The 21,409-nt window shown below is 39.4% G+C and overlaps 3 protein-coding genes across 7 annotated transcripts; 2 read left to right on the top strand and 1 right to left on the bottom strand.

The window, feature by feature from the left end:
• Positions 1-585: 585 nt before the first annotated feature.
• On the top strand, positions 586-16,011 carry LOC106438109 (chromatin structure-remodeling complex protein SYD-like). Of its 5 annotated transcripts, XM_048752590.1 has the most exons (36): positions 586-773; positions 1,005-1,171; positions 1,267-1,328; positions 1,577-1,698; positions 1,803-2,192; positions 2,360-2,415; positions 2,876-3,036; positions 3,121-3,185; positions 3,268-3,663; positions 3,762-3,919; positions 4,246-4,343; positions 4,559-4,744; positions 4,873-5,053; positions 5,142-5,318; positions 5,404-5,447; positions 5,619-5,675; positions 5,786-5,882; positions 6,000-6,172; positions 6,256-6,469; positions 6,573-6,698; positions 6,795-6,884; positions 7,074-7,190; positions 7,263-7,343; positions 7,442-7,549; positions 7,904-8,073; positions 8,260-8,338; positions 8,425-8,499; positions 8,651-8,748; positions 8,831-8,938; positions 9,203-9,260; positions 9,354-9,584; positions 9,692-10,736; positions 10,836-10,857; positions 10,897-10,955; positions 11,048-13,528; positions 13,624-16,011. In XM_048752590.1, the coding sequence occupies exons 2-36, from the start codon at positions 1,061-1,063 to the stop codon at positions 15,804-15,806; spliced, it is 9,879 nt and encodes a 3,292-aa protein (XP_048608547.1). In that variant the 5' UTR covers positions 586-773; positions 1,005-1,060; the 3' UTR covers positions 15,807-16,011. The 5 variants fall into 5 exon arrangements, with proteins under 5 accessions (XP_048608547.1, XP_048608548.1, XP_013734623.2 ...); XM_048752591.1 differs by having other exon boundaries at positions 3,268-3,612; positions 10,836-10,955; XM_013879169.3 differs by having other exon boundaries at positions 10,836-10,955; positions 13,627-16,011.
• An 891-nt stretch (positions 16,012-16,902) lies between these two features.
• LOC106409861 (peroxidase 24-like) lies at positions 16,903-19,572 on the top strand. The gene is made up of 4 exons (XM_013850412.3): positions 16,903-17,303; positions 17,398-17,592; positions 17,990-18,155; positions 18,967-19,572. The coding sequence occupies exons 1-4, from the start codon at positions 17,004-17,006 to the stop codon at positions 19,383-19,385; spliced, it is 1,080 nt and encodes a 359-aa protein (XP_013705866.2). The 5' UTR covers positions 16,903-17,003; the 3' UTR covers positions 19,386-19,572.
• A 701-nt stretch (positions 19,573-20,273) lies between these two features.
• On the bottom strand, positions 20,274-21,291 carry LOC106411504 (probable acetyltransferase NATA1-like). The gene has a single exon (XM_013852279.3). It carries the CDS (start codon positions 21,167-21,169, stop codon positions 20,468-20,470), a length of 702 nt encoding a protein of 233 aa, XP_013707733.1. The 5' UTR covers positions 21,170-21,291; the 3' UTR covers positions 20,274-20,467.
• Positions 21,292-21,409: the final 118 nt, after the last annotated feature.

Genomic DNA, 21,409 nt, shown 5'->3' with positions numbered 1-21,409 from the left:
GCTCGTCCGGATCTGTATAGTGTATGTTAACTTCAAAATTGACCGTCTTTAAAGATTTTCCTAGTTCCGTTACCGGGTATGATCACTTAAGTTGACAAGCAAATTATCATAAAAAAATATCGGATGATGGAAATTGTAGACATCGTGTAAAGTTTTAAAACTTTACTTATTTGTTGTTGTTTTTAAAATAATTAAAAATAGATTTTTGTAAAACAACAATAAATGATAGAAATAATAGTCCGTATTATAATTCAAGAGCATCTCTATCCAAAATATCCAAAGAATTATGCTAGGATATAAGTAAATAAAAAAAAAATATTAGATAAAGTTTTCAATTTTGAGATATTCATATTAGTTATTTTAAATTTCGAAACATACAATGTGAACACAAATATTAAAAAGATAAATTTATTTTCAAATATTATTAAACATTTTATATAATTATAAAACAAATTACAAAATATAATCAGTTGCACAATTTAGATTTTACTTGAACACCACCTTTTTGAAACATCTATATTTTAAAATCGAGGAAGTATCTAAAATAAATGTTTTAAGATTTTTTTTCGTTTTTAATAAATACAAGCTAGTATACAGTGGTTTATATTTAGACCCTTCATACAAGTAGGAACTCTATTCGCTTTCTTTTTATTGGTTCCTCAAAGCGACGACGCCATTTCTCACACGCCTTCACTCCAATCTCGCCTCACCTCAACGCTCTCGCCTCAAATTCCAGTCTTCTCCGTCGCTTCTACCTTCAGATCTCCGACTGGGTACAGCTCTAAAGCTCTTCCTTCTTCCTATTTTGCCGTCAGATCGCTTTCTAGGGTTTCGATTTGGGTTTCATCAAGTCTCGTTTGATTAGGGTTGCATTTTCCTGGGGGAAAGTCGTCGACTTTTCTCGTTTTTTCTTGCTCTATTAACTCAATTACGAACCAAAGATGATAGCTTTTTGTCGGAGATTATGAGCATGATGTGCCATCTAATTATCAGTTCGGTTTCAGTGATGCAGGGTTTTCTTACATGATGTGGTTGTTGCTGGTGTAATAAGAATTTAAAGATGTCGTCTTCTTCTTCACATAATATTGAGCTGGAGGCAGCTAAGTTTCTGCACAAGCTCATTCAAGATTCCAAAGATGAACCTTCGAAGCTAGCCACAAAACTCTATGTGGTGTGTGTCTGTCTGTGTGGCTTAGTTTTTTTTTTTTTGATTTGAGGTTTTAACCATTTGCTTTAACTTTATGTATTTCTTTTTGATTGCTTCAGATATTGCAGCACATGAAAACCAGTGGGAAGGAACACTCAATGCCGTATCAAGTCATATCAAGGTATTGTTTTGCACTAAGACACTGCTTGTGGTGATGGAGAGTTGGTTACATACGGTGTCTATATTACTTGAAACTTTGCTGGTTTTCTCATTTACAAAGTTGCCTCGATTAAGTACCTAAGCTTTCATGAAAGTCTTAATTCACTTGCAATGTGGCAAATAGTTATTCATTTCGTGCTTTAGAGAATTATAACTTTTGTTCATGTTTTCACTTTAGTTCTTCTGATGTTTTCTTTCCAAAACTTCTAGGGCAATGGAGACTGTGGTCAGTCAACATGGTCTTGACATTGAAGCTTTGACGTCCCCTCGTCTTCCTCATGCTGGTGGTAGTAGTACCCAAATGGAAGATTCTGGATCTGCACATATTGCTGGTATATTTATTTATCTATTCTCTCTTTTAGAGTTTTTTTTTTTTTTTTTTTAATGTGAAAATTCGTGTACTTGTGTCTTATTGTTGTGTTAAATTTTCATACAGGATCTTCTCAAGTCGTTGGAGTTAACAATGAGCCCAAAGCAAGTCTAGTTGAAAATGAGATGTCAAAATATGATGCATTCACTTCTGCTAGGCAGCTTGGTGGATCAACCAGTGCATCACAAGCCGTTTACCAAGGGCCTGGAACTCGAAGTAACAGATCCTTCGATCATGACAGTCCATCCAGCTTGGATTCTAAGCCGGGAAATGCCCAGTCTCACGATAGGAATGAGACAATGAATCAAAGAGATGCCAAGTCAGGTGCAAAGAGAAAAAGGGGTGAATCATCGTTTTCGTGGGATCAGAATATGGATAATTCTCAGCAATTTGATACTCATGGGACAGTTGATGACCAGACTAGAAAAATGAGCAAAGTGGAAATGCCTGCTACAGGTGTTTTTTTTTTTTTTAAATCAACAAATTTTAACACAACCTTTTTGTTTATAATTTCTAAGTTAAGGATAACAGCATTGCATCCTACTATGCTGTTATTTGTGCATGCCGTTAATTGCTAACTCGTTAGTTTAATTGTATACTTTTTTTTTCTTACTAAAACCCAGGTGACGCTGAGAATTTGCATGTCGGTTTGTCATCAGATGCATACACGACTCCTCAGGTATATACCGTTACACTATGAGTTTGTTGGCATCCTTTGGTTTCCATTACATGCTGTATTCATAGCATTTTGCTTGTTGAAATCATATGGTACGACTTTGCACTAATCTTATTCGTTGCACTAAACATTTTTGAAATTTGAATAAGGAGATGCAGTCGTGTCACATGATGACTTGTTTGCGGAAGTATTTGTCCCTCTCATAAGAATCTCATCTTTTTTTTTCCCTTATTTTTCCCTTATTTTCATTGATTTTTAAGATAAGTTTATTGAATTTCTATTGGTCATTCTTTTCCAAAAGCGCAATCTCTGTCAAAACCTCCCATTCGATGAGGTTTTGGATCTTACATGCATATAGTCTAACCAAGTATATAGTTCTACAAAAGTTTCTTCTCTTTTACTTCTGCCTAAGCCTAGTTAATAACAATGTCCTCTTGACGCGGCATGTTCGTTTCAATGGCAGGGTGGATGGCAAAACAGTGAAATCACAGCAATCAGGCCTCCAGCTCATAGGGATACTGGAAAATCTGTCGCAGCAGAGGATGTTCCGCCTTCAGGTCAACTTTTTAAAGAGCAACAATTGAAGCAGCTCAGAGCCCAGTGCCTTGTGTTCTTAGCTCTCAGGTAATTTCAGTCTCCTAACCTCTTGTTTATTCTGTTTGGCGCAATTGTTACTCTGAAAAGGTCTGACTGATTTCCTTCTCCTAGAAATGGATTGATGCCAAAGAAGCTGCACATTGATATCGCCCTTGGAAATGTCTTCCCCAAAGATGGTAACTATTTGCTTTCTCTTAGGTTATTTGCTTAGTTATTTCGATATGCCTTCTCTTGGATTGTAATTGTCCTGCAATACAGATGGTTTTCGCAGAGAACTCTTGGATCAGAAAGGAAGAACACATTCTCTCAGTGAATCGGGTAGCATTGTCGAAGTCTCAGCTCCATCAGCAAGAATGGATAATCCTACCGGAAGATTGGCTGAGATGGACTTCTCATCAAAAGAAACAGCGATCCCACGATTGGAGGACAAAATCTCAAATGCCATATTTCCTGATGGACAAAAGCTTCTTCTGGCATCTAACACTCCAGACGCTCCAGCGCAAAATCAGGTTTCTGGGAGTCATTCTGAGCTGGCTTCTTCTTCAGGCGGTGTAACCAAACACGCACCAGTAGAGATGGTGGGGTGGACCGGAACTATTAACCGTAATGACGCCTCAACTTTCACTTTTGAATCAGACGAATTATGTGCTCCAGGTCAGTGGACTACCTTAGATGAGCGAATTGTTGATGATAGAAAAGTTTGGATTATTGTGGTTGATAATTTTCTAATATGGATGTTTGGTACCTTGCAGATCAAGAGGAAGGTAACATGCTACCGCCGCCTAAGTACACCATGTCACAGAAGTGGATTATGGATCGACAGAATAAGAGACTTTTGGTTGATCGGAGTTGGGGTCTTAAACAGCAGAAAGCAGACCAGGCAATTGGTGCACGGTTCAATGAGTTGAAGGTCTCTCTTTTGCCCTTTCTTTTGTCTTACTTTTTCTTGTAATAGTTTCGACTCTTATTTCTTAGTACTGCTTATTTTTTTTTCCGTGTTCAACTTTATGCATTATGCGTGTTGTTTCTGGTGGTTTCTATACCCTTTTTTCTTATGATTGGAAGATTAATAGCCATATTTATATATCTATATCTGTATATAGATAGACATGTTATTGTTATCCGGTAAATGATTGACCATGTATAATTTTGCTTGTTTTGCAATTGCTTCTTAGTTTTACATTTGAAGTAACTCGCGAATATTTTTTGGACTAATGTACATCTCTTCATAAGCAGGAATCTGTTACTTCCTCGGAGGATATATCTACAAAGACCAAGAGTGTAATAGAACTGAAAAAGCTTCAGTTGTTGAGTCTGCAACGTCGTTTGAGAAGGTAATTGGTTTAAAAAATGTTAAGATTGTTTTCTCATTGGTTGGATGTTTCACCTTCTTTTAATGCCTAATATCCCCATATGTCGAGGTTATAAGACATTCAACTAGCTATTCTGAACTGCTAGACGGAAATGCAAATTTTATCTGTATGTTCAACTTGTCATATCATCTCTCATATCATCTCTCAGTTGCTAATTCTTTGTTAATTTGTTGCAGTGAATTTCTTCACAACTTCTTCAAACCTATTGCAAATGATGTTGAGAACCTAAAGTCATATAAAAAACATAAGCATGGCCGGCGGATTAGACAGCTTGAGAAGTATGAGCAGAAGATGAAGGAAGAGCGACAGAGGAGAATTCGTGAGAGGCAGAAGGAGTTCTTTGGGGAGATAGAAGTTCACAAGTAAATGCAATTAGTTTTCCATCTTAAGTCATATTTTTCTCTTGACCTGTTTTGTGAGCCTAATAGAATATTAGTGTATTGAGTTTTAACTTTTTTAAACATCAAATTTTGATTGAACCTTGTTTTAGGGAAAGGCTAGATGATTTATCCAAAGCTAGGAGAGAAAGGTGGAAGGGCTTCAACAGATACGTAAAGGAGTTCCACAAAAGAAAGGAACGCTTTCATCGTGAAAAGATCGACAAAATTCAGCGGGAGAAGATTAATTTGTTAAAGATTAATGATGTAGAGGGTTATCTTCGTATGGTGCAGGTTTGATCTCTGAACTAACTTTGGAAGTTTTAGGGTTACGTTACTTCTTCTTGGCTGTGAAATAAGGTCGATGGGTGAAAATATATAGGATGCGAAGTCAGATCGAGTGATGCAACTACTCAAAGAGACAGAGAAGTACCTTCAAAAGCTTGGATCCAAGTTAAAGGAGGCAAAATCGTTGGCCAGTCGATTTGAGAATGAGGCAGATGAGGCACCTGTTGAGGATAAAACTGTTGATAATGACGATGAGGGTGACCAGGCAAAGGCAAGTCATCGTTCCTAAGATTACATTTTCTTTGAGCCTTCCTCCCATCTTTTTCTGATGTTGTTACCATCTGTATTCTAAACAGCACTACCTGGAAAGCAATGAAAAATACTACTTGATGGCTCACAGGTAATCTTTCTTCTTCCTATAATTAGTTTTTATAGTTTTCTGATTCAATCATACCGTGATTGTCATTTTTTCCCTTCGCTTTTTATCCAAAATGGTTGTTATGTTGTTTGTAAAATAGAGTTTTGTTTGATCATCTTTCCTCTGCTTATAAGGAATATTTTGCTTTTTCAGCATAAAAGAAAATATTAGCGAGCAGCCAGCTTCCCTAAAGGGTGGAAAATTGAGGGAGTAAGTGGACCGTACCCGCTTTTTACTCCTATAGCTATACGTTTGAGCACCTGCCAGATTGTTACACGTATGTTGTGGGTTGCTTAAAATTACAAAATCTGTCTTCCTAGGTACCAAATGAATGGCCTAAGGTGGCTTCTTTCCCTGTACAACAATCATTTAAATGGCATTCTAGCTGATGAGATGGGTCTCGGGAAAACTGTTCAGGTATTTAATGACACCCATTTGCATTTGGTACATATATGCACATGATATATTTGTTTTAAATTGGTTATAAGATGCGTTTGTTGTATAAGTTATATATATTTTTATTTCTTGTTACAGGTTATTTCGTTGATTTGCTATCTGATGGACACAAAAAATGATAGAGGTCCCTTCTTGGTTGTTGTACCATCCTCTGTACTGCCTGGCTGGGTGTCAGAAATTAACTTTTGGGCCCCTACAATTCAGAAAATTGTCTATTGTGGCCCTCCGGAGGAGAGGCGCAAGCTCTTCAAGTACTGATGAGAAAAGTTCAATTACTGTTGTTCTTTATGTCTAAGATTTAAAGGTTCATTATTATTATTATTTTTAATTGCAGGGAGCAAATTGTTAATCAGAAGTTTAATGTGCTTCTGACAACATATGAATATCTAATGAACAAGCACGATAGGCCTAAATTAAGCAAGATCCTTTGGCATTACATTATTATTGACGAAGGACATCGCATAAAGAATGCTTCTTGCAAGTTAAATGCGGACCTGAAACACTACAATAGCTCCCACCGACTCCTGTTAACTGGGACACCATTGCAGGTGCATATTTCACCCCTTCTCCTTCTAACCTCTATTATGCCACATGCTCTTGATTTTACTAATTTATGCCGTTGACATTACTCATCATTTCTATCTCTTATAGAACAACCTGGAAGAATTGTGGGCTCTGCTTAATTTCCTGTTGCCTAATATATTTAACTCATCAGAAGACTTTTCACAGTGGTTTAACAAACCATTTCAAAGTAATGGAGATAATTCTGCTGAAGAGGTAGCATTGACTGTCTTCTTTTACAGATAACAACGGTTATACTAATCTTAAGACATTGTGGTTTTAACTACAACCTTGTGATTGCCATTTGAGTAGGCGTTGCTATCGGAAGAGGAGAATCTGCTGATTATCAATCGTCTTCACCAAGTTCTTCGACCATTCGTGTTGCGGCGGCTGAAACATAAGGTTCATAACATGATATTTGCCATTCAACATAGTTCCTTTTTCCCTTTCATTTTGTAGTCTCCAACCATGTCGTTCTAGTATCGCTTTCAGTATTTTAGTGATCTGGTAGGATATTGCCATAAAATGCATGCATCTGAGTATTTTTGTGTTAACTTTAATTTAACTGCATCATCTAATTTATTTTGGTAGGTTGAAAATGAACTTCCTGAAAAGATAGAGAGACTCATACGGTGCGAGGCTTCTGCATATCAGAAGCTGTTGATGAAGAGAGTTGAGGATAATCTGGGCTCGCTTGGAAACATGAAGGTGCTGTTTTGTGCTCTATTGTCATATTTTTTATACTATGTAGTTATTTCTTAGTTAGTTTTCTTTTTACAGTCGCGTGCAGTGCACAACTCAGTGATGGAGCTTCGAAATATTTGCAATCATCCATATCTCAGCCAACTTCATACAGAGGAGGTAATAATTCCCCTAAAAATCTACGTAAATGCAAAGAACTTCTGGTTAGGGAATAAAGAAAGTTCTGATGAAGGGTCTGCGTAATTCACTTTCTCTAGGTCAATAGCTTAATTCCTGAGCATTATCTGCCTCCGGTAATAAGACTGTGTGGGAAGCTTGAGATGTTGGACCGGCTCTTGCCCAAACTAAAAGCAACAGACCATCGGGTAATGATTTTTCTTCACTATCATGTTAATGAAACGGTTTTTTCTAATTCAAGTTGTATTACGAGATTTCATGTAATTGGCTAATGTATCTTCCAGTGCCCTGGCCTCTTAGAGATTGGCCACATGAATTTTATTTATATTTGTTTTGTTTGCACGAGGCATTTATAATTTTGGGAGTAAGCTTAGTATATTTCAACTAGATTTCTCCTTTACTTTATTGCTTTAACTATGCAGAATACTATTTCTTGTGAAATGCACAAGGATGCCATTATTTATTACTCTGCTGCATGTCAACCCAAATTTGACTGCAGATGCATCTAAGTGTTCGTTACTTTTTGGCATGAATTTCCGCAGGTTCTCTTCTTTTCAACAATGACGAGGCTTCTTGATGTTATGGAGGATTACCTCACCTTCAAGGGATACAAATACCTTAGGTTAGATGGGCACACATCTGGGGGTGATCGCGGTGCTCTTATTGACGGATTTAACAAGTCTGATTCACCATATTTCATTTTCTTGTTGAGGTAACACATGATTTTTCATGGCTCGCTTTTCTTTAAAAATCTCTATGCTCTATCAGAATGATTCATGTTACATTCAGAATTACAAGTTGTAACCGCTGTCATTAAATTCTCTACCGGTCATAGTAAAGTAGCTTTAATACTCATAAGTATCTGGATGTGATAACTGAATCTTTCATGGGAATTCAGCATACGGGCTGGTGGAGTAGGAGTTAATCTTCAAGCTGCTGATACCGTTATAATATTTGACACCGACTGGAATCCTCAGGTTAGACATAGCAGTCCTTCATGTCAAGTTATAGTTTGCTGTGGACATCAGTTCGGATATTGAAGAGCATATATTTTATATTTCAGGTTGATCTACAAGCTCAAGCAAGGGCTCACAGGATTGGTCAGAAAAGAGATGTTCTAGTTCTTCGTTTTGAAACGGTTAGTTTGCTCTTGTTTGCAAGGAATTTAAATTCCTGTAAAGATATGTGGCTTCTTAATTTAGTGCACTTCTCATAAATCTATTGTTGTTTTTCATGACTATATTTAGTTTATTAAAATCGTCTGACTTATTTCTTTCTTGTTTTTTAAGGTCAATACTGTTGAGGAGCAAGTTAGAGCTTCAGCCGAACATAAGCTTGGAGTTGCTAACCAGAGTATAACTGCTGGGTTCTTCGACAATAACACAAGGTAAACCCAGAGACATCCATTTTTACTTCAAGAGTACTAGCTACCAACTTTCTAATGTAATCACGTTGTTGTTTTATAACAGCGCCGAAGATCGTAAGGAATATTTGGAATCCCTGTTACGTGAGTCAAAGAAAGAGGAGGCTGCTCCAGTGTTGGACGATGATGCCTTAAATGATATTATAGCCCGAAGGTGACTGCTGGTTTACCATTTCTTGTAGAATATTACCTGTGCATATATATTGGTTTAATTTGGTTTCTTAAATTTGCACTATGATTAGTTCAAACGGGTTTATTGAATGTTTTTACTTTCTTAATGTAAAGTAGTTTCTGCTGTCGTTTTCCATACTAGGTATTTTCATGTGCTCGCTGTTAAATGGCATGAGTTTCTACACTTTTACTCTCTTTACATTTCCATGCATTTCTTGTAGATCTGACATTTCCGTTGTCTTTCTAGGGAGTCAGAGATTGATATTTTTGAATCCATCGACAATCAAAGAAAAGAAGATGAGATGGTATGTTTTCCTGTTTTCCTCAACAACTTTAAATTTGGTTTTCCATTTTATTAAGGTTTTATGATATTATTTTAATCTGCCTTGGCCCTGTAGGAAACCTGGAAGAGCCTCGTACAGGGGTCAGGGTCAAAAAGTTCTGCACCCATACCACCTATCCCTTCTCGTCTTGTTACCGAGGATGACTTAAAACTGCTCTATGAAGCAATGAAAATGAATAATGTCCCGATGGTTGCAGTAGAACCAAATGTTGGCATGAAGCGGAAGGGTGGTTCCGTAGGAGGCTTGGATACTCAGCAATATGGAAGAGGCAAACGTGCCAGAGAGGTTTGTTGAGTCTTTTTTATTTAAATATTCAATTGTGTACCTTACTATGATGCTGCTGGTATCACCTTTACTTATTACTTAAAATTGGCAAAATTGCAACTTCTCAGGTTCGATCTTATGAAGAGCAACTGACAGAGGAGGAATTTGAAAAGATGTGCCAGACTGAGTCAACCGATTCTCCCAGAGGCAAGGAAGAAGAAAGTGAGAAGAACTTGGCAAATGCTACATCAAATATTCTGGGTGGAAACATTGGTGAAACGAGTATGGCAAATGATAAAGTAGATATTCTGACTGGAAACACTGGTGAAAAGAGTTTGGCAACTGATAAAGTAGATAATCTGGCTGGAAGCACTGGTGACACAGTGCTCCCTACATCTACAGCATTGGCACTGACTCCACAACCCGTGGAACCTCTACAGAAATCACAGCAGCCACTGAAAGAAGTAACAGAACCTGTAAAACGGGGCCGCGGCAGGCCAAAAAGAGCTGATAAAACGCCAAATCAATTATCTGCATCAGTTCCAGGCAGGACACATGCAACAGGGGATACCAGATCATCACCAGTTATTGGTTCCGATGTTGCCTCTGGAAGTCTTACTTCCCCTGATTTATCTGTTCCACCTGGTTTTCAACCACTTCCAGCTTCCAATTCTTCCCCAATGCCAACGAGAGGTCGGGGCAGGGGAAGAGGCAGGGGACGTGGCGCAGGTAGAGGAAGGAGAGTGGAAAATATATTGCAGGGTGCTGACAGTTCCATAGGTACTCAGAGAACTAATGCCCGAGCATCTCTTTCTGGTGATCCTGTAGCGTCCAATTTAGTAACTCTTCCCGTCTCTTCGGTTGCTATTGATGCAAAAGTCCCTAAGCCTATTAAAGGAAGTAGTTCTAATCTTGAGTCGGGGCCTTCCATACATTCTGATACTACTGCTGTGCAGCCCTCTCCTGCTGTCTCCCTACAAGAAAGTAGCCTGCTAGATGCACCGCCTGGTTTTGGTTCTGGATCACATGTTCAGCCGCTAAATGTATCGGAGGATTCCTTGGTAAAAAAGGCAGCCTCTTTAAAGAACAAGCCTGCTGTTCCAGATGTAAGAAATAACCAGGGTTCAGGAGTTCAAAAACAGCCAGTTAACATGCCAAGCTCTACTGCTTTAGGTATATAACTAAGCACATCGCTTAATTGTTTTCACATACATGCATCAGAAGATATTGTTCACAAGAATCTTAACAGCATCAATTTTTTTTTTTTGGCAGCCCCAGGTCAAAGCCAGACAACACCTTTAAATGCTAATCAGCCACCTTTAAATGCTAATCAGCCACCTTTAAATGCTAATCAGCCATTGAGTCCCCACCTTGTTGGTTCTACAGTTGAAGGTACAAATATTTGAAGCATCGAAACTCAATTAAACTGTTTTGGTTTTTCAATTTAACCGTTACATACTGGTTATGCACTGTCGTCTTTGCAGCCGCCAGTGTTCTTTCTCCACCTGCACCCATGCCTGTGAAGAGGCAAGGGCGGAAGACGCCAAACAGAGGAGAAACTCCTAGACGGCGAGGAAGGAGACATGTTCAAGCTTCACCTGCTGCTGATGGCTCTTCTGCACGGAGTACAATATTAACACCACAAACTGAGGTCAAGGTTGGTGATTCCTCAGGATCCAAAATTACATCAGTTGGAAACAAGTCTGATGTTGTGGTCCAAGAACAACCCCATTTCAACCCGTCACTTGCACACTCGTCTGCCGGTACAAGTCAGGAAAAAAGAAAAGAAATATCAGGTGTTGGTGGTACTGGAAGGAAACAAACCACTGATGTGACTGATGTTGCTCGTGTCATGAAAGAGATATTTTCAGAGACTTCCCTGTTAAAGCATAAAGTTGGGGAGCCTTCTGAAACAACGGTAACAAATGAGCCAGATGGAAAATCCCCGGAAACGATGAATATGCACATAGCTAAGACCAGCAAGGCAGAGAATATAATCCAACCTGCCGATCATAACTTGAGAGTAGAAGCAACCAGTTCCAATGTTACGGCCGAAAAGCAAAAGTCTGAGTCTTCAGTCGTGGTTGATAAAATCATTAAGACTTCATCTGATGTTAAGGCTTCTGTTACTCACTCTGATGATATAACACCTCAAGATACTATGCTCGTTGACTCAAAACCTCCTGTGGGTAGCGAGTTAGTTGAGACGGAACAGAAAGTAGCAACATCAACTGATCCAAAGGTACAAATAGCAGCGCCTGTTCCCAATGTTTCAGAAGAAAAGAAAATTTCTGATTCTTCTATGCTGGTCCATGAGACCGTAAAACCTTCACCTGGATCTAAGTCTCCTGTGGATCAATCTGATGATACTCCAGCTCAAGGTACTGTCCCGGTTGATTCTAAAAGCCCTGTAGACGAGGTTTTGCCTGAGATAATCAAAGAAAGTCAATCACCGGAGCCTCAGAATGATGGTAATGTGCAAAGCTTACCAACTCCTAATACTGATTCCGCTGAGGCTCCTAATAAACAGGCAGGGCCATCTATATCACCTTCAGTTTCTCCTCAAGCAATGAAGATGACTGAAAATTTTGGACTGATATCGAAGGATTCCTCAGAAACTGTTCCAGTTTCTTCTGTTTGTGTTGTTGAAGATTCGAAAATGCCTTCAGCATCCATTGAACATGGTTCTCCAGAGAAACCCGAGTCACCTGAAATCCATAAACCTAGCGGTGCTGATTTGGATTGTCGCATTACTCCTACAAATTCTTCTGAAGTTGGTGGTGGCAGCAATTTTTCTGGAACTAGCACAGAGGTACCTGAAAACCTGAATGATTCTGTGACTAAAAGCTGTTTGGAGATGAGTGTTTCCATATCTGAAAAAGTTGTAGAGAACGAGCTTCTGACAGCTAACTCCGATGATCTGAAGTGTGTCCCTGATCCTGAGGAGGCAAAGGATGCCGTAGGTGTGAGGTCTCAATTGGGTGATACGGCCGCAAAAAAAAATCTGCAGTTAAATCCTACTAATTCCGATGATGCTGTTTCTTCCGAAAAGGCTGAAATGATTTCTGGAGGCCATACTTCGAATTGTCCACCTAATACTTCGACTGAGGAAGCTCTTGCAGACCAGATTGTGACTGAAGAGACGTCTTGTGGTGTTCACAATCCCGGATCTTCACAATTTCCGATGAATGAGAAAAATCTGATCTCAGATGTTGCTCACCCTGGGTCTGGTGGTCAGATTGAATTGGTTACAAACAGGGATAGTGGCACCGAGTTGTCTGTGGTTGTTGCAGATGCCGGAAATGACCTTGTCAAGATATCTGGTGTTGAAGCGGATTCTTCTGTGGTGCAACTGTCTTCAGGAGATATTTTATCTTCTGTTGCATCGTTGACAACTACAGAACCTTTGCCAACAGAACAGCAAGTAACAAATCTATCTACTGAAGGTAAGGGTGAAGAAATCGATGGTGATAAAAAAGGAACTACCCCCTTGATTCCAGTAGAACAGATGAATGTGCAGCCCACAGTTGGGTCTCATGTGCTTGAGAGAAGTTATGAGGAATCTCAACGATCTCCAATGAGAATTGATGAAAGTTCATATGTGGATAGCAAATCTCTCGATACTACAAATCAGACGAGTGAAGAGGACGAGGCAAAACGTAAAGAAGGTGAGAGTCCGGATGATCAGATATGCGATGTTGGACCAAGTTCTGCTGCAATCCAATTGTCGATGCCGCACACTGATGGACTAAAGACCCAGACCAGCAATAAGAACTCTATATCACTTGTTCATGAAGATTATGGTAGTCCTCTATCTGATTCTGCCAATGCAGAACAAGATTCTGGAGAATCTGCTTCGATTCTAGGAGGTGACAGTTGTAAACTTGGTGGAGAAGCTAGTACCGCTGACACAGAGATGGTGGATGCATCAGTTCAATTGCCTTTCTCTGCAGAGCAAGTGGGAGGTATGCACGTTCATTAAATCAATGACACATCTTGTAGCATGACTACTTTAGGGGCAAAAGAAGAACTCTAAATATATCTTTCAATTTATTTTTAGTAGGTACAGACTCCCCTTCGTCTCTACCAGTGATAGAGGGAGACAAGGCCGAGAACCCATCGGACGAGAGAAACATTGTTGCTGGTGAAGCCAGCGGCATAAATGTTTCGATTCAGCCAGAGGATTTGTGCATGAACCTAGGTGAAACTGAGGAGCCTGCGCAGATGGGAACAGTTGGTGATGCAAGTGACCGAGCTGAAGATGATATGGCCATTGATGTCTTGAGGGAAAAAGAAGAATCAAAGGATCAACGAGAGCATTTGTCTTCAGCCTTAAGTTCAGTGGAAGATAACAAGGCTGAGAACCCATCGGACGAGAGAAACATGATTGATATAAATCCATCGGTTCAGCCAGAGGATTTGTCCAGGACCCTAGGTGAAACTGAGGGGCCTGCACAGATGGGAGAAGTTGGTGATGCAAGTGACCATTCTGAAGATAATGTGGCCGTTAGTGTCTTGGGGGAAAAAGAAGAATCAAATGATCAACGAGAGCATTTGTCTTCAGAATTAAGTTCTGGGGAAGAGACTAAGGCCGAGAACCCATCGGACGAGAAAAACATGATTGATGGTGAAGCTAGCGGTATGAATGCTTCGGTTCAGCCAGAGGATATGTCCAGAAGTCTAATTGAAACTGAGGAGCCTGCACAGATGGGAAAAGTTGGCTCTGCAGGTGACCATTCTGAGAATGTGGCCGTTAGTGTCTTGGGAGAAAAAGAAGAATCACAGGATCAGCAAGAGCATTTGTCTATAGCATTAAGTTCGGAGGAAGAGAACAAGGCTGAGAATCCATCGGACGATAGAGACATGATTCATGGTGAAGCCAGCGGTAAAAAGGTTCCAGTTCAGCCAGAGGATTTACCCATGAATCTAGTTGAAACTGAAGAGCCCACACAGGTAGGGGAAGTTGGTAATGCAAGCGACCAGCCTGAAGATAAGGAAAAAGAAGAATTAAATGATCAAGGAGAGCTTTTGTCTTCAGCAGTAAGATCAGAGGAAGAGACTAAGGCCGAAAACACACCAGAAGAGATAAACATGACCGATGGTGAAGCCAGCGGTATTAATGTTTCGGTTCAGCCAGAGGATTTGTCCAGGAGTCTAGTTGAAACTGAGGGGCCCACACAGATGGGGGAAGTTGGTAATGCAAGCGACCTGTTTGAAGATAACATTGGCGTATTGGAGGAAAAAGAAGAATCAAAGGATCAACGGGAGCCTTTGTCTTCAGCATTAAGTTCAGAGGAAGAGAACAAGGCTGAGAACCCATCGGATGATACAGACATGATTGATGGTGAAGCCAGGGGTATAAATGTTTCTGTTGAGCCTGAGGATCTGTCCAGGAATCTAGTTGAAACTGACGAGTCCACACAGATGGATGAAGTTGGTGAAGCAGGCGACCAGTCTGAAGATAATGTGGCCATTGGTGTCTTGGAAGAGAAAGAAGAATCAAAGGATCAACAAAGGCATTTGTCTTCAGCATTAAGTTCCGAGAAAGAAACCAAGGCCGAGAACGCACCGGAAGAGATAAACATGACTAAGGCCGAAAACACACCAGAAGAGATAAACATGACCGATGGTTCAGCCAGCGGTTTTAATGTTTCGGTTCAGCCAGAGGATTTGTCCATGAATGTAGCTGAAACTGAGGAGCCCACACAGATGGAGGAAGCTGGTAATGCAAGCGGCCAGTCTGAAGATAATGTGGCCATTGGTGTCTTGGAGGAAAAGGAAGAATCAAAGGATCAAGAAGAGAATTTATCTTCAGCCTTAAGTTCAGAGGAAGAGAACAAGGCTGAGAACCCTTCGGAAGATAGAGACATGATTGATGGTGAAGCCAGCGTTCAGCCAGAGAATGTGTCCACAAATCTAGATGAAACCGAGGAGGCCACACAGATGGGTGAAGTTGGTAATGCAAGCGATCAATCTGAAGATAATGTGGCCACTGGTGTCTTGGTGGAGAAAGAAGAATCGGAGGGGCAACAAGAGCATTTGTCTTCAGCATTAAGTTCCCAGAAAGAGAATGAGGAAAGCTTGCCAGTGGAGGATCCAACAGTTGGTGGTTTAGACGAACCAGAGGCTAAGTGCTCTGTCTCAGAATCTGACGTTAAAGGAGATGGTAAGAAATGTGTTGGAACTAGCGAATCAGCCGACTTGGATTCAGAGGCACCGAAGAGAGCAAATCAGAGGAGTTAAAAGACGTTGCAGACGTTTAGTTTACTCCATCTGGATTATGTTGTAGAAGTATAATAATCTTAATTCAGCAACTCAAAACAAGTATTTGTAGTCATGTCGCGTTAGCTGCATGTTAGCCGCTTATCGAGGTGCTTGTATCACCTAAGAAACATAAATCTAAACTTGCAGTGCATATTAAAACGGCAAATTAACAGCTTCTAAATCATCCAATCCAGTCTACTTGCCTGTATCTGCATAAATTTCATATAGAAACCGTATCAGGTTTTCTTGGAGGCATTTCTAGCTTGATGTAGATAACATTTAATATGTATCTGCAAAGCTAGTAACAAAACTTTTTGGTGACTGTAGCTTACCTTGTTGTATCCTGTAACATCACCTAAAAGAAATGTTCTTATGGATGTTGATTAGAGAGGATAAGAACCACCCGTTGATATGCCAATGTAATCTATTGTCTGCAAATCTAACTTCTTCAACTAAGAATTAGGGCAGTCTTGTGGACCTCAATAATATTGTTCACAAATTGGCTGACAAAAAAGCATCATATTCCTAGTAATGGTTTTGTACTAGGGATATTTTCATAACTATTCTTCTTCTCTTTTTTTTTTCATATCCATTCTTCAGTTCCACCATTCACCTTGTATGTCAATATTGAGATGATATACTTGTATCTGGAGTTGATATATAGACGGGGGCCAATCCAGGCTATTTCAAAGTAGAAGGATCGAGGTCATGCCCGCTGAAGTAGAATCTTTCCTCACAGATTGATAATTAAAGTTTCAGAGGACAGTGAAAGTATATAAAAAACATTGCCTGATTAATGTAAATTGTTCCTGGAGACAGCATTGAAATCCATAAATATATAGATCTAAATTATGGATGTTCCCTTTTCAAAAAAATAAAAATAAATTATTGATGTTCACGTTATATATGGTTCAGCTAATGAAGCTAAATGATTTGTGGGAATTATATATTTTCTAATGGTGTTGACTTGTAAGTTAATAATTAATCCTTCATTCTCACAACACATGCAGGGAACTTTACTTGATAATAATTTCAATGATTATTCAATTTCTTTGAACAGAAAAAAAGTGGAGAGTGTTGGCATCAGCTTCACTATAAAGCAGCCCGGGCAAGTGCTTCCTCAAACACAACTAGCACAAATACTTCAAAGCAAATATAAAAGTCTAGAGTCGAGTCATGACTAAGAATCAGCAGACTCTAGCTCGGTTTCTATTTTCTCTTGTTTTGGTTTTGGCTGTCTTACTTTATGTTGACGGTAAGGGAGACAGTCGCAGCAATGGTCATAATAATGGTCATAACAATGGCCATGCGACGAGGAGAGGAAGATGGGAGGGTAAGCTGAAGATGAAATTCTATCACAAGACCTGTCCTGAAGCCGAGGATATCGTGAACGAGATCGTGTCCGAGAAAGTCAAAGCAAACCCTAGCTTAGCTGCCAAGTTACTGAGGGTTCATTACCATGACTGCTTTGTTAGGGTATGTATTGCAATTAAACGTTTTTTTTTTCTCATTTCCTGAACATCTTTATAGTAAAGATCAACTATAATGTGGATGCATTGATGTTATCTAGGGGTGTGACGCATCACTGCTTTTAGATTCGGTTGCTGGCAAAGCCGCGTCAGAGAAGGAGGCGAGACCTAATCTCTCGCTTGTAGGGTTTGAAATCATCGATGAGATCAAGTCCATTCTTGAAAAACGATGTCCCAAAACCGTCTCCTGCGCTGACATTCTCACCTTAGCCGCCCGCGATGCCGTCTCGTACCAAGTAATATAAACAAACTCGTATCTCTATATATATTCATGATTAGAGAAACTTTCTAACCAAACAATAAATAGCACTGTAGTGTGCGAGAAAACATCTTGCTGATCAAAATCAAGAATCGATATATTCTTCAGTTTTAGAAGATTATTGGAATAGTTCAGATTAATGTTCAAGAAATCGCTATGTTGTAATTAAGCATTTTATAGGGGACTAGTGTCTAAAGGGACGTCTTGCCGATTTTATTAAAATTGTTTCGTTTATAACTGATTTGCCGCCTAAACAATTGCCGTGATCTGACTTTTAGAACTTTGTTTAGATTACGGTTTATGATTTAGATGGTTCTATATAACAAAACTTCAGAAATTCGAGATTTCTTATTTTTGGGGAAATGATGTTCTAGTATGGTCGGCCGCTATGGAATGTCTTTACCGGACGTGTTGATGGAAGAGTGTCATTGGCGACTGAGGCCAGCAGAGACTTGCCGTCCGCTGGGGCAAACTTCACCTCTCTACAGAAACTCTTTGCCGAGAGCGATTTGGACGTCGTTGACCTCGTTGCTTTATCAGGTTACCGTTTCTACTTATTGTCTTTTTGTAATCATATGTATTGTACACAATATTCTTACGTTACTGATAAAAACAAGCCTATGAAATAGGGGACAATGAAATAAGAAAATCGCGGGAATATCAGACCACGTGCATGTCCATGTTAGGAAGTGTATGATGGGATGCTACAAATTTAATTCTCCCATCTTCAAGAAATAGTATAAATATCATTTATACTATAAAAAGTAGAGAATATATTTTGAACATAAAATATTTGAGGGTAGTCTTGGAAGACACGTCTCACGTGATAATGTTCAGAATTGAATTTTTTTTCTTATAAATCATGTGTTATTTATCATATAATTTACTCACTATTTAACTAATAAACAAGCAGATATTTTACACATTTCTATAACATTATTTAATAAATAGATTCTTTATATATGATATTCACATTAATACTATAAAACTAATTACATATTTATTTTAATAAATTAAAATTATTAATACTCCATTTGATTAAGATAATAACATAAATTGTTTACATAATTTTGTTCACCTTTTGTATTGCCCTAAAACTTAACTAACTATTACACTATATATAGTTATTTTATAAATATTTTTTAGCTCATATGAATCATTTTTAGCTCATGCGAATCTGATTTAACTTCTAAAACGAACTTTTGCACTTTACATATTGAATGTAAGGAAATTTTAAAGACACAAAAATATATAAATCATTACCATCCGATGATATACGTCTTGATATATAGAGTCGATAAAAGTTTGAGATGATTTTCTACTAAAATTAAGATAATGTGATATGAAACAGGAGCGCACACAATAGGAACAGCACGTTGCGGTGTGTTTAGTCGGAGACTGTTGAACTTCACCGGAAAAGGGGACACAGATCCTTCCCTGAACTCTAGCTACGCCTCTTTCCTCAAATCCAAATGCTCAGACAAATCTCAAAGACTCAACTCTTCCGCAGTTGTCGGAATGGACCCCACAGGAGCACTCTCCTTCGACAGTGGCTACTTCGTATCTCTCCTACAACACAAAGGACTCTTCACTTCTGACGCTGCCTTGTTGACTGATCCCTCAGCCGCTCACATTGCTAGTGTTTTCCAAAACTCTGAAAGCTTTCTTGCTCAGTTTGGTCGGTCTATGATCAAGATGAGCTCCATCAAGGTCCTTACACTTGGAGATGAAGGTGGTGAGATTCGCAGAAACTGTCGCGTCGTCAACTAATAAAATCACCTTGTACCCAAACCGTGACCGTGATTTAATTGCACCGTGTAATGTAATCAGCTACTAAGATTTGTTTTACTTATGTCTTTACTATTATTACCAAAAGTAACCTTCTTGTTGTGGTCTTATAATACATGAATGATGTTGGTTATAACGATCTAATGTTTCAACTTCATGTATTCTTCAAGTCTCATGTTTCTTACTAGTTCTCTATTTATCCAAGAAACAGTGACTACTAAAACTTAGTTTCTTCTTTCCACTAAGACTAATTGAAGCAAAAAAAGGCTTGTCCCAATATAGTTGCAACAATCTTTTAAACTTGTGAGATTCATTGCGACCATTGTCAAAACATCACAAGCTGTCTAAACTATGAGGAATCATTCAACAAAAGGCTTTTTTTTGTCCAAAAAAAAAAATTATCATCAATGTCAACGCTTATAACACATGGATGGTGTTTGTAGCTCTTCGGAACGAACCAAAAGTAAGCTTAATACATGAATAATGTTGTGGTCTACATGATGTTGGTATAACTATTGACACAGCATCTCCAAGTCCTCAGTTTCTCAATTCTCTATCTATCCAAGACGCTGAGACTATCTTCTCAACTAAGAGTAATTGAAGCAAAGAACGCTTGTTGGCAACCATCTTAAAGACTTTGTGCCTCGTTGTGGTCCGACCATTGTAGCAAAACATCATAAGCTGTCTAAACGATGAGAAACTTCAATTACGATCCTACTTTAAGCTTGTTCATTCAACAAAACGTTTTGTTTTTCTGATTCTGTGCTGAGTGGCAATGCCTACACTTGCAAGACAAAGAAGAACAAAAGAGACAAAGCAAACATCACAAGCTGTCTAAACGTTGAGGATTCACTATAATTACACATCTACTTTTAAAACTTGACATGTTTTCATTCAACAAAAGGTTTTTATTTTTCTCATTGTATGTCAAATGGCAGAGAGAATCATCATCCATTATCATCAACGCCAACACTTACAAACAAGACAGGAAAACACAAAAGACAAGACAACAAACTTTTAAAACACAACCAAAAGTGGTAGTGGCGGAAACACACCATGTCTTCTCAGATGTTAACGTTATCGAAAGCCTGAAGAGCATCACCAGTAAGCCTACAAACCCTCCACTCCTGAAGAATCTGAGCACCCATCTGCTCATAAAACTTAATAGCATTCGCATTCCAATCAAGCACAACCCACTCCACCCTCCCGTAACCCATCTTCACCGCTTGCTTCGCCACGGCAGTCAGCAGCATACTCCCAAACCCTTTCCTCCTATACGGCTCCCTCACAAAGATATCCTCTATGTAAAACCCAGGCTTCGCCAAAAAGCTCGAGTAGTTCGGAAAAAACAGAACAAACCCAGCCACTACGACGTCGTTTAGCATATCCGGCGTAAAGTTGTGGCTCTCCGGGTCTTCTATAGGGAGATCGAGGTTGTGAGTTTTGAGGAGAGGCGTGAAGTCTTGAGGGGAAGGGAGTGTGGCGGGGAATGGGGAGCGGGAGACTTCGAGGAGGAAGACGGTGAAGGATTTGAAGGGAGGGGAGGTGAAGAGAGAGGAGGAGAGGTTCGACTCTGTGGCGGAGAAGAGGTGAGTGAGGCGCTCGAAGACGGCCATCTGGTGGATGAGTTTGTGGATGAAGGGGACGTCGAGAGGTGTGGCGAGGCGGATGCGGGAGAAGACGGGGTGGCCGATGGGGGAGGTTTCTGGGACCATGTTTGGCTCTGGTGCTGCGGTTGGAGGTGGGGGAGGTGCGGCGGCTGCCATTTTGGTGAGATTAGGGTTTTTGGGAGAATGAGAGTGATATAGACAGGTGGTGGGAAGTTCTAGAGAGTGAGGAAAAGAGGTCGTTTTCTACTTGCTGCTACCTTTTCATCTTTTTTTTTTCTTTTGTGGAGGAATCTTTAATGGGCCTTGTTTTAATAGATTGGGCTGTTTTGGATTCTTTTGATTGACAACTTTTTTTTTTTTTTTTTTTTGGTTTTCAAACTTTGCCTCTTAAAACAT

Source organism: Brassica napus, chromosome C3 (assembly GCF_020379485.1).
Source record: "Brassica napus cultivar Da-Ae chromosome C3, Da-Ae, whole genome shotgun sequence".
Lineage (NCBI taxonomy): Eukaryota > Viridiplantae > Streptophyta > Magnoliopsida > Brassicales > Brassicaceae > Brassica > Brassica napus.
The sequence above is the reverse complement of the archived record's forward strand: the minus strand, read 5'-3'. Positions and strand labels throughout refer to the sequence as shown.